The sequence below is a fragment of the Sparus aurata genome, chromosome 13 (genome assembly GCF_900880675.1).
Source record: "Sparus aurata chromosome 13, fSpaAur1.1, whole genome shotgun sequence".
NCBI lineage: Eukaryota > Metazoa > Chordata > Actinopteri > Spariformes > Sparidae > Sparus > Sparus aurata.
The window spans coordinates 20,943,736-20,957,014 of NC_044199.1; the positions used below are offsets into that span (position 1 = coordinate 20,943,736).

Consider the following 13,279-nt stretch of genomic DNA (forward strand, 5'->3'; position numbering starts at 1 on the left):
TAGACAGACAGAGACGGAGGGACAGAGGCAGACAGAGGGACAGACAGAGACAGAGGGACAGAGACAGAAATGGTTGTAGACAGAGAAACAAAAGAAGAGAGAGACAGACAAAGGTGGTGTGGGACTGTAAAATGAGGCAAATGTCAGACGATAATAACCAGTTCATAAAAATCTTGATATAACAAGAACTATGTTGCACATTGATGCATCTTAAACATGCCCAAGCCAGAACAGTTATGTAAAAACACATGGCACCACATTTATTTAACAGTATGAATGAGCTTAAACATTGGTTTTAGTACATTTTAAACATTAGATGTGATTCACACAAACATGGTCCAACATATCAGTACCACATAACAGTGGAGGCCCTGGGGGGTTGTAGGTAGACGGATAGACAGACACAAGGTAAGGATACAGACAGACAGAGGGACAGACACACAGACAGATGTGGAAAATCGCTATATTTACTGAATGATGTAAATGTGCTAATTAGGGGTTTATCACAACTACATGTGAAAGGAGCTTCACTCTGTTTTGATTGATATTGAGCCATTTCTATGAGGATGAAATATAATGTGTGGACTGAAGAAATTCAGTGGAATGGGAAAGTACACTGCGTTCATGAGACACGGGACGCAGGGGGTGACTCAGGGTGAAGAACGCACAGTTACAGGAACAGTAGATATCTTCAGACATAATGTTGCAGGTGTAATTGTATAAACCTGTCACATATGCAGAAAAACAAGAGAGCGTCCTTGAAGGCTAAAGATACAGAATAGGAACTGGTTAGAAGAGATAGCTCTGAAGCAAAGCGGAGCGAACCAGTTTGGGGTGAAAGCAGGACAAGCTCCAAAAGTGAGTGACGTACCCCAGAGACGAACGTAGCCAATCACAGAGAAGGAAGGAGTAAAACTATCCAATGGTAAGCGCTCAGGGGATCGCCAAAGAGGAGGAGCGCGTAGAATGAAACCCAGAATCACAGCGGACCGAACTCAGAACACAGGGCGCTTAGCTCGAATGCATATCTTTTATGTGTGGTGTTCTCCAAAGATTTTTGTTAAATAAAATACTGCAGCTTGTTCACAATCCGGTGTCAGACTCTTCTCTCGCATCAACCAACCTGGGGAAGTCAAGATTGGCTTCAACACAGACAAAGATTGTACAGGGACAGAGAGACAGACAGGCAGACAGGAGTTGCAGAGAGACATACGCAGAGAGGGTGGGGTTGTAGAGGGACAGAAACACAAGGCAAGGTTGTAGACAGAAACAAAAGAAGAGGGAGACAGACAAAAGTGGTGTGGGACTGTAAAATGAGGCAAATGTCAGACGATGATAACCAGTTCATAAAAATCTTGATATAACAAGAATTATGTTGCACATTGATGCATCTTAAACCTGCCCAAGCCAGAACAGTTATATAAAAACACATGGGCACCACATATGCTGACAACTGGGTTCAGTGCAGAAAGGATGACAGATGGGCAGGAGTTGCACATTGTGGCAAAATATGAAATAACAGGTTCATAAAAACAACATTTGAACTAGAAAGATGTACACCATAACCACCCACAAAGCAATGTGTTGTCTGGTAAGGGAACATGAGGAACACACCAAACTGAAAACAAGGACAATGTTCATGTTAAGAGTCTTAACACCTTGGTCCTGGTATGGGCTTTAAAGGGTCACCTTTAAAGGCGAAATCTAAGCAGTTTATTTCTGAGCCCATGGATTCTTGCTGAGCACTGGTCCGGTTTTATGTTCATGATGACCCTCTGAAGGAACTCAAAAGAGTATTTCATATCATGGGGGTACTCAAGGTTCATGCAGTAGATGACCCTCTCCTCTACTACCACAGCCACGTTAATGATTTCCAAAGGAAATGCATCATGCAGGGCGCCTTCGTGTCCTATCAACAGTCCAACTTGCATTCCCTTCATCATCACGTCAAGGGTTTCTCCGTGAGCCTGAAGACATGCAATACACTTATTAACTTACATCTCCAAGTTTAAAACATCACTGGCATTCTAATAAATAGACTGCAAAATGTTCACTTGAAACTAATTTCCAAAAGACATTTTATGTAAATTACAGCCTACAAATTAAGTAAATAAAGCCCTCTGTTATATAGAATCAGTAATACTCAGTGTTTAATATGTTCAGTGTTTTGCTCTAGAGTAGGCGTGTGTGTGAGTGAGGGGTATGGTGTTGTGGAACATATACAGTACACATCAATGCTCATACTTCTTATGCTATTGCCAACACTGCAGCTCTTCAGCTACCATCGCTATAACTATCTCATCCAACAATAACAACTTTTACAGAATTTCTGTAAAGAGGAGTGTGGCTTTTGATATGGCAACACCTCTAATAAGTATAAAAAAATATTACCTTATTCACATTTCAACTTAAACAAGTGAGTGTAGTCTGATATGTGTCAATAAATTGTCTTACATCACACATCCTGATTTTGTTGGAGGACTCCTCCGAAAGATAGCGTGGAAGACTAATCAGGGCAGCTGATCTTCTGTTTTGGTTTGTGTCCTACATAAAACAGAAACAGGCAAGAGAAGGTGACTGCAATAACCAAATAGAATCATAATTTTAGTACACATTTTAGAACACGTTTTTTCCTCCCAATTTAGTTATTACCTCCTTTTGAAGACACTCCAAAACACTGCTCAGGGTCAACCTCCTCTTTGATGCAGCATCTTTGTACAGGGCCAAAAGCCTGGGCACCAAGGCATCTAGTCCATCCACGAATGATTCCAGCAGGTCTTTAGTGACAATTCTACTGAATTCGGCACTTAGCTGAAACAGACAGATGACAAAACAGCAAGGAAAAGGGCATTAGTGACAGAAAATGAGGGAAGCATGGAGTTGCACAGTAGGGGTAGAAACACAAAGAAATCACAAATATGATGGCAACAGAATACATACATTCTGACTACATCAATGCTCAACTAACAAAATACAGGATTTCAATGCATAAGTTGATTACCTGTCTCTGACTAAACAATGCAGGCCATCTGTCCATGACTGCAGAGATGAGAGGCTCATCACCAATGATCTCTTTTCGTCGCTGTGAGAATGTTGCAGTCATCAGTTCATCCAGGAGCTGTAAATCTGGATCTCTTTTCTGCGCTTCCAGAAGCATGGTCTCACGATCCTTCTCTGATTTAACAGCAGGTTTACCCTCAGGTGGTTCTGGCAAGTAGTGGATCTCTCCCCTTTTTTGACTTCTTGATGGGCTTGCTGTTTCCTTCTCCACTTTTTCTTTTGTTTACAAGAACTTCAGGGCATCCAGCTGCCCTCATTTTCTGACGGTAATTGCCCATCTTGAATCTCAAGCTGAATACCCAGCAATACCATCCTTTACCTGATCCTGGCTCCATGAGACAGGGGTGCTTCGAAACAAGAGCTTTGGCTACACTTTCATAATGGTCTTTACTAGGATAGGCAGTGATTCTGGATATGATATCAGCCAGTCTATCCAGTATTTCACTCTTCACACCCTTTGAGATGACCATCACAGTTCCATCCTTGGCATAGGCATCATTTGCCACATGCAGCTGAAACTCAACATCTTGGGAGAAATCTGGAATAACAAAGGGATCAGGCCATTCAGATGAGTCGCTCCTACATGGTGAGCCAAGGCTTGCGGTGTCCAGCGCTGAGTCAGAGATTGGTTCAGAAAACGTGAACAAAATTTTCAGTGTGACTCGCTCCGTTGGAAGATCCTTGATGTCTGTCAAATTGCAGAGCTCATTGCCTAAGTCTGGATCTTCAAATTGTAATATGAAGTTCCCTCGAAGGCTCAGAGAGTTTCGCAGTGCTACACATAGCTCAACTGATGGGGGAACATCTGGTAGGGTGACACGCCTAATTTCCTGAGGTGAGACAATAACTCTGAGAAGCATCATTGAGAGCTGAAACACAGTGAACAAACAGGACAATATTCTATGTTAAAAAACTCTGAATCTGAATATAAAGTTAAATAAAAAGTTAAAAACAGCAGAGGCTAAATGCAAGAAGTGTATAAGAGGTGCATGTTATGCAATAGAGTGTATGTCATTTGCCCTTTTCATTAGTAGCCATTTTGACGTTATGGTAGGGCAAACACAGATGTAACTGATCAAACCATTGTCCAGTTTTATTTAGTGTCACATTCATTCCTGTGAGTCAGCATGCATAATATCATAACATGAACAGAACCTTAACAGAATTAGAGCTATAACTCATTTTATTAAATAACATGTTTACTATGCAATTGAATGTCAGATTGGCCATTGTAAAAAAGGCCTATGTGGTCCAATGAATAATGTGTTTGAATGTACGACACAATTCTCCCCAATCAAACATTACCTTCATGTAACATGAAGGTTATTGGAGTGATGAGCAGCTTTCCTTCAACAGGGTATGCAGCAAGGGGGATGTAGTCATTCAGATTGTCTGGATCAACAACCGCAGGTGTTATAGGGTCTCTTCTGGTGAGCTGATAACACCCGAGATGCTCCAGGAAGGCTGCTGTAAATAGTTCCAAAATGAAAGATATGCAACCATCCACGACACAGATCTCCAGTATTATCCCAAAATCCGGCAGTCCACTTGTCTGTCCAACTGAGAGCACCATTCCTTTAGAATATTTTGTTCCATTTACATAAGCTATGGAGGTGAGAGAAACAGAGTCCAGTCCTTTAAACTTGTCCCATAAAGCCTTTCTTATAGCAGCATCCAAAATTACCACAGACATGACTGATACCCGCCCAGTCTCAATGCTTGGTTTGAAAATACTTGGCATCTCCAAATAATATGCCAACATCAGCTGATGTCTTGTGGCCAAAGTGTGGAGAATGTTTTTGAAGTTGCCGGCATTGTGAACCACTTTCTCAAAGAAAGAATGTTTTGCCTCAAATCGTATTGTCCAGAACTCTATCACAGGACCAAATTTCTTGATCAGCACAGGATAATGTTCAAGATAATGATGTTTAGGGCACAATTTTGTGCCAGAAAATATTTCTAAAAGGAACTGCCTGTGGTCAGAGATTTTGGCTTCTAGGTAGCACAAGGTTTCTCCTATGAATGAGGGGCTTGATAACAGCTCCACAATGTCTTTCAGTTCAAGGATCAAAGACCAAGTTTTTTTCACTTTCTGGAATAAAGTGTCCAATCAACAGTGGCAGAAATCTCAGAAGTGCCCAGTTTTCATGTCCGTTGCCACCAATGGTCCCTTTTTTTGAAAAGTGTGTTTGTATTTTCTGTGGTCTGTTAGTTTTGTCAGAAAATTGAAAGGGAAATTATGTTATTCTATCATTAAGGTAATTCAGCGTGAAATAACGCTTAGCAATCAAATCTGAAAGACATATGCATAGTTCCAGAGGTACAATTCCTTCAAGTAGATCATGCAGAAAATCAGGTGGAAACCCCTTTGCAGGATGAAAATGGGCAAGTCTGAGTAAAGGACAGTGGCTTTTCAAACCATCAACACATGAGGCATTAGTTGTCTCAAGCACATTAACAGCTTCATAAAAGAGTTCCGGTGTTCTCAAGGTAAAAGTCCCACTTCTGACAGAATGCTGTTGAATATCTTTACGGTTAGCCAAACAAAATCTACAACATTTCTCAACATTGAAAGACTCTTGATATCCTGCAAGTGAGTGTGCGCCCAAGTTATCGGCAGAAAAATACAAAACAGTACCTTTGACATAAGACCCGAGTCTTTGAACAAATACACCTGTGGTCTCTAAATGCTGAAGATCTCTAATCAGAGGCTCAAAAATCTTGCTGTAACCATATTGTTTGACATGTACAGTTTTGCAGAATACAACAAGATAAATTGATAATAATGTTGATCTAAGTCTTAAGGGCAAGTTGGCTATCACCCAATATATACAACACACTTTATGTTTCTTTCTTGAAGTACCCAATGGATTACAAATTTCAAAATCATCAATGTATAAGCCAAGAGCTATGCCTGATTCTTCAGTGAGAAGTTTGTTTTCTTTAAAGTATTCCCCATATTGACATGAACTGTAATAACCCTCTCTCATTGGACCTCTGTAATGTTTCAAGAATCTCACTTCTTTCCAACAACTTACTCAACAAATCTAAAATTGGAACATAAACAAATGTTTTTTTTCTTGTGCATTCAGCAAATACTCAACCGGTTCAATAACAGAAAAGTTCTTTCTATAAAATGACTGCCTTCTACGTTCTGTGCCTAAAGGCCCCTCCCTTGAAAGAATTTTGAGTGGTTTAAAGCTTGTAATTCATCAGACAATGACTTTACAACAGAGGCATCAACTGTAAGGTTATTTTCCTCCAAAATCTTTTCTATAATGTTCTTTATATTTTTACTAGTAAATTCTCCAATATCGAATAACTCATCAGTTACTTCCTGTATGGCTGAATTTGAAACAAAAATTGTTTGCATGTGGAGAAATAAAGACGCAAACTGATGTTTAATGGCCTTTCCATTTTCAAGAGAAGGTTCAGCCTCTGGCACAGAATCACATGAAGGTAATACCTCAGTGTCAGAAAAAGAATCTTCCTCTATTGCAGCATTTGTTAGTGTATGGTGTACAAACAACTCTGGTCTTAAATTATTTAGGGTGGAGAACTTATGATAGCGACTTCTATGTGCAGTAAATGTTGAGAGTACATTAGACTGGAAAGAGCAACCTGCAAATGGACATTTTACTGTTTCCCTGTTACTCAAATGAGTCCTCAAATGAGCAAAGTAATGGGTAATGTTACTAGGCTCCAAGAATTTGCACAGAAAACAGCACAACTTAAACACAATGTTTTGACCTTTTTTTTTACATGTTCTTTCAAATGGTTTTTAAGCTCAGCTGGGGTTTGAAAAGTGTTCAAACAATCTTCATAAATACAGACAAGGCCTGAAGACCTCCAATGATGCCCATGTTTTTGTTTATAATGCTGTATTATTCTTCCTTGCCCTTTAGTGGAGAATACACAAAACTTACATTTCCAGTTCATGAAGTGGACATGCTTGTTGATGTCTGTAAACAGAAAAAAACAAAAATGCATTCCAAATAGTGCTTAACTACAATGTGACAATGTGCTGTCACTTTAACAATGTGACAACTCGTGTTTTTGCTATTAATTGTAGAAACTGTAGACTACGATATATAATTGTATATATAATCAATATAATCTAAATAAACTGAGCCAAAAACTGGTCGCAAAAATTAGGAAAGTTTTAGATTAAGTTACAGTTTAACTGTAATAATATCTGCTGCCAGATATTATCCTTTCAATTTCCTAAACATTAAAATACATTGCTGCTAATTTGAAGACACACTAATGAAACAAGAGAGGAAGAGCTGATTGTATCAGCCTCTAAGTAACAATATTCCAAACGTTTTCAGAAAATTAGCTAACTAAGTTCGAATAACTTTACCTAATACTGACCTTCATTTTCTTAAATTCTTCAGTTTGAAAGCTCTGTCTGTATAATGCGGATGGACTGCGAGTAGACTGCGGTGACAGTCAAAGACTTTGCTGCCTGAGTAACAGGTGTTTGAAAGTGTCCTCAGTCTTAACTGACGAATTTTGTTGTCACTTTAGCTATATATATACATATATATTCAAACAGTGTCTTTTTTACAATTTGCTACCATTCACAGTGTTTTTCAGCAGTGAAATATACCGACGCCGTTTCGCTTCTCCCTCTTCACTGCTTTCCTCTCTTTTTCTTTTCTTGACCTATATCGACAACTCAGCCTTTTGCCAAGACTCGAAATCACCGTATTTACCAAAAATATTAAAGTTAATGTGAAACTCATCCATACTAGTGATCCTAGGAGCTATGTTGTCCGGGGCTTAATGCCCCTGGTAGGGTCTCCCAAGGCAAACAGGTCCTAGGTGACGGGTCAGACTAAGATCGGTTCACTCGCCCCTGATGAAAACAAGAAGACCAAGGACGTGCACGTCCCCCGGATCGGCGTCACCGGGGCCCCACCCTGGAGCCAGGCCTGGGGTTGGGGCTCGCAGGCGAGCGCCTGGTGGCCGGGTCTCTGCCCACGGGACCCGGCCGGGCGCAGCCCGAACGAGCAACGTGGGCCCGCCCTCCCGTGGGCTCACCACTCGCGGGAGGGTTCAGAAGGGGCTGGTGCAGAGGGATATGGGTGGCGGTCGTGGGCGGGGGCCCCGGCGGCCCAATCCCCGGATGGTGACTCTAGCCATGGGGACATGGAATGTCACCTCACTGGGGGGGAAAGAGCCTGAGCTGGTGCGGGAGGTTGAGCGGTACCGGCTAGAAATAGTCGGGCTCACCTCCACGCACAGCCTGGGCTCTGGAACCCAACTCCTTGAGAGAGGCTGGACTCTCTTCTACTCTGGAGTTGCCCGCGGCGAGAGGCGGCGAGCTGGTGTGGGCTTGCTTATAGCCCCCCAGCTCAGCCGCCATGTGTTGGAGTTCTCCCCGGTGAACGAGAGGGTCGTTTCCCTGCGCCTTCGGGTCGGGGATAGGACTCTCACCGTTGTCTCGGCTTATGGGCCGAACAGCGGTGCAGAGTACCCGGCCTTCTTGGAGTCCCTGGGAGGGGTACTGGAGAGTACTCCAACCGGGGACTCCGTCGTTCTCCTGGGGGACTTCAACGCCCACGTGGGCGATGACAGTGTTACCTGGAGGGGTGTGATTGGGAGGAACGGCCTCCCCGATCTGAACCCGAGTGGTGTTTTGTTACTGGACTTCTGTGCTAGTCACAGTTTGTCCATAACAAACACCATGTTCAAGCATAAGGGTGTCCATATGTGCATGTGGCACCAGGACACCCTAGGCCGGAGATCAATGATCGACTTTGTGGTCGTGTCATCTGACCTCCGGCCGTATGTCTTGGACACTCGGGTGAAGAGAGGGGCTGAGCTGTCAACTGATCACCACCTGGTGGTGAGTTGGATCCGCTGGCGGGGGAGGAAGCTGGACAGACCTGGCAGACCCAAACGTATCGTGAGGGTCTGCTGGGAACGTCTGGCAGAACCCTCTGCCAGGGAGATCTTTAACTCCCACCTCCGGGATAGCTTTGACCAGATCCCGAGGGAGGCTGGGGACATTGAGTCCGAATGGACCATGTTCTCCACCTCCATTGTTGACGCGGCTGTCCGGAGCAGTGGCCGTAAGGTCTCCGGTGCCTGTCGCGGCGGCAATCCCCGAACCCGGTGGTGGACCCCGGAAGTAAGGGTTGCTGTCAAGCTGAAGAAGGAAGGAGTCCTACCGGGCCTGGCTGGCCCGGGGGACTCCTGAGGCAGCTGACGGGTACCGGCAGGCCAAGCGTGCGGCAGCACGGGCAGTCTCGGAAGCAAAAACTCGGGTCAGCCACGGGCCGGAGGGGATCTGGTTTGGGAGCCAATGGATCTCATCTCTGCTTTTCGCGGATGATGTGGTCTTGTTGGCTCCTTCGAGCCGGGACCTCCAGCATGTCCTGGGGCGGTTTGCAGCCAAGTGCGAAGCGGCTGGGATGAGAATCAGCACCTCCAAATCCGAGGCCATGGTTCTCGACCGGAAAAAGGTGGCCTGCTCCCTCCAGGTGGGAGGAGAGTTCCTGCCTCAAGTGGAGGAGTTTAAGTATCTTGGGGTCTTGTTCACGAGTGAGGGAAGGATGGAGCGTGAGATTGACAGACGGATCGGTGCAGCGGCCGCAGTAATGCGGTCTTTGTATCGTTCCGTCGTGGTGAAGAGAGAGCTGAGCCGAAAGGCGAAGCTCTCGATTTACCAGTCAATCTACGTTCTGACCCTCACCTATGGCCATGAACTTTGGGTCATGACCGAAAGAATAAGATCCCGGATACAAGCGGCCGAAATGAGTTTCCTCCGCAGGGTGGCAGGGCGCTCCCTTAGAGATAGGGTGAAGAGCTCTGTCACCCGGGAGGAGCTCAGAGTAGAGCCGCTGCTCCTCCACATCGAGAGGAGCCAGCTGAGGTGGCTCGGGCATCTGTTTCGGATGCCCCCGGGACGCCTCCCTCGGGAGGTGTTCCTGGCATGTCCCTCCGGGAGGAGACCCCGAGGAAGACCCAGGACACGCTGGTGTGACTATGTCGCCCAGCTGGCCTGGGAACGCCTTGGGGTCCTCCCGGAAGAGCTGGAGGCAGTATCCGGGGAGAGGGAAGTCTGGGTGTCCCTGCTCAGGCAGCTGCCCCCGCAACCCGGCCCCGGATAAGCGGATGAAAATGGATGGATGGATGGATGGATGAAACTCATCCATACTAGTGGCATAGGAGTAGTTTTTCCCGATATGAAGTCGGCTACAGATCAGCTGACGTTGCTTAGCGACTGAAAACGCTGTGGTGATAAGTGGACGGAAAGATTTTAGAGCGCGGAGTGCTACGAAATACGTGATTCAGAGGCAAAAAGGCCACTTTCCTTGACAACAGTCAAACATGCTTAGCAACGGTCAGTTGACTGCTGAACGTTGGGAAGCCAAATTCAAGTGAATGGAGCATTCTGCAGCATTAAGAAGAGCCGTGTAATGTAATATATATCTTTATGTATTTTTTCACCGACAAGAGTAAACTATAACCCAACGTGCGCCTTATTTTCGCTGTGGCCTGTCTGCTGGGGCCGCTTGGTGTGAGGAGGTCAGCCTGCCTCTCACACACACACACACACACACACAAGATGACGAGCCCAACTCTCTGCTCTCAACGTTTAGTCCCCAGCCTAAAACAAGCTCCGCACTATCGCAAGCTAGCAAAAATAACGTTATAAAGTTAACGTTAGCCATTCAATTTACCGTTAACCTTAAATATAACGTTAACACATGAAGAGCGAGCAGAGTAACACTAACGTTAACTTAGCTAACTTCGGTGGGGAGGGGGAGGGGAGGGACATGACACAAACTAGTTTAACCGCGCACGAAATAAAAAATGAATATTCGAGTCACGTTTTAAACTGAACAATTTGTTATACGTTTATATAATTCAGCTTTTTAATGAAGGCAGCACTGGTGAAGTTTATCTCCCACAAGTGTTCGAACAATGTCAGGTTCAAGTGGCAGCTTAACATCAAGACCAAAACTCAAGACTTAAGACCAAAGTGACACACATAGTTAACATTATTACAGTGAAGACCAAATGACGATGAAATTTAAACTTACCACTTTGTGCTGTTGCTCCGCCAAAGAAAAGAAATTAGTGTTCTTCTACTAACGTTTCTCCTCTCGATCAGATCACTAATGCCAGATCCCTCCGCCTCATCCGCTCCCAGCTTCCTCGGCTGTTTCACGTCACACTCCCTCCGCCTGGAGCACTAGTCCTTTCTTCTTTACTAGAACAACAACAATTTTCCCTACTTTTTCCTCTCTCCCATCCCACCACCCGCCATTTTAATTTAATTTTTGTTTTCAACCTATAACTTGAAAACCCAAGTTCAATCAACACACACGAAACAGGCAAAAGTCAATACAACTAATAACTGTAAGTTTAATTTCTGAAAACTTGTGCAGATGAGTTGAAAATCCAAAACTTGTTAGAGCTCATTGAGTTAAAGAGTAAAAGTAAGTGGACATAACTAAACAGGGTTGAAATGTTTTACAGTGCAGGGGGAACACCTGGGAAACACCGACGTCATCAACATGACGTGTACCGTCACGCCTCTTTAAGAGCCGCAGCGCCGGCTTTCTGTGTGAATTACACACGTGAAGGTGAAGATGCTTCACTCTGTGTGAATCACCATCGGCAGAGAATTGGCGAACCACCACTCCGGAGATAATGCGGAGAGGCTGTGTAAAAAGGGCTAGTGACAATCGCGTAATGCCTGAGGGCATAAATAATACACAGTGCCATCTATTGGCCAAAATAGGCAACTGCCTTACATCCATTCCTTCTTTAAATGATGGCGTCCCAGTCATCAAACCAAATTAAATAAAACAAGGACTACCAACTAAACACAAACAAAGAGAACAGTCAAAAAAACATGTGAAGAATGAATGACAGTGTGGTGTGTAGTGATGCATGATGGAAACGTGTGCATGTACCTCTATTGAGGTGGGTGCTCTTTTTGTGTTAAGCTACATGTGTCCTGCTGCTATTCTCGTTTGGCCCTCCTGCCACAGCTTCCATCCTCTTTCTACCTTCTGCCAATCCTCCTCTGATTCCACAGTTCGTGACTCTTAGGATAGTTTCTTGGGGGGACGTTGATTTCTCGGCGAGTTTCTCCTTGGAACACTGGGACTGGGAGGCAGGATAGTGCCCCTGGCTGTTACATGTTCCTCCCCTCCTTCACTCATTTGTTCTGCCTCCACATCCACCTCCTCCATTCCTGTGTGTTCAAACTGTTCTTCTGTCGTCTCAGGTAAACACTTCTCCACATTTTCCTCCGTGTTGTCCACCTCCAAGTCCTCCACTGTGTCTGACTCATCTCCCTGTATTATCACTTCACCGGTCTGCTCCACTGGAAGAAACATACACTGTGTAAGGGGATTGCGATGGACCACCCTCTCTGTGTCAACATTTTCTGATCGCACCACATACACAGGTATGCTAGTCTTCTTCTTCACCACAATGTATGGCCGGGGCTCCCACTTGTCTCCCAGTTTCTGCCGCCCCTCCACATGAAACACTTCAACAAGAACTCTGTCACCTGGGTTGAAGACTTGACTCTTTGCTCCTTGATCATAGTATTTTTTCTGTTGTCCCTTGGCTTGTTGAGAGGTCTGATTAGCCTGGGCATAGGCCTGCAACAGGCAGTCATGCAGAGTCTGGACATACTCACTATATTCACATGGCTGATTAGTGGTCTGGAGCCCAAAGATCAGGTCGACAGGGAGCTTGGGATGCCTGCCAAACATCAGGAAGTATGGCGTATATCCAGTAGAATCGTGGCGTGTGCAATTATAGGCGTGTGTCATTATATCCACTACTCATGCCACCGGGGCTTCAGATGAGGCTCTCGTGGCCCAAGCATGTTCATGAGGGTGCGGTTAAACCTTACACAGCTCCTTCACAACAGCACTTTGAAAGTTGCACCCCTGGTCTGCATGCAATTTCACAGGGAAACCAAACTGACAGAAGAAGTTTCTCCACAGCACTCACTGGCCACAGTGTTGGCCTTTTGGTCTTTGGTGGGGTAGGCCTGCACATAGCGTGAGAAGTGGTCTGTGACGATGAGGACATTTTCTATTCCGCCCTTCGACTTCTCCAGAGTCAGAAAGTCCACGCATACGAGCTCCATGGGGGCACTGCTGTGAATGCTGACCAGGGGAGCCCTGACACCTGCAGTTGGGGTCTTTCTGAGGCAGCACCTCTCACACTGCTCACA

General features: G+C 44.9%; 1 protein-coding gene across 1 annotated transcript; it reads right to left on the minus strand.

Moving 5' to 3' along the window:
- Nucleotides 1-7,651, minus strand: LOC115593740 (uncharacterized). Its single transcript, XM_030437355.1, has 6 exons — nt 6,987-7,651; nt 4,366-4,527; nt 3,002-3,929; nt 2,653-2,811; nt 2,455-2,544; nt 1-1,967 (listed from the first exon to the last, which is right to left on the minus strand). Exons 3-6 carry the CDS (start codon nt 3,155-3,157, stop codon nt 1,692-1,694), a joined length of 681 nt encoding a protein of 226 aa, XP_030293215.1. The 5' UTR covers nt 3,158-3,929; nt 4,366-4,527; nt 6,987-7,651; the 3' UTR covers nt 1-1,691.
- Nucleotides 7,652-13,279: the final 5,628 nt, after the last annotated feature.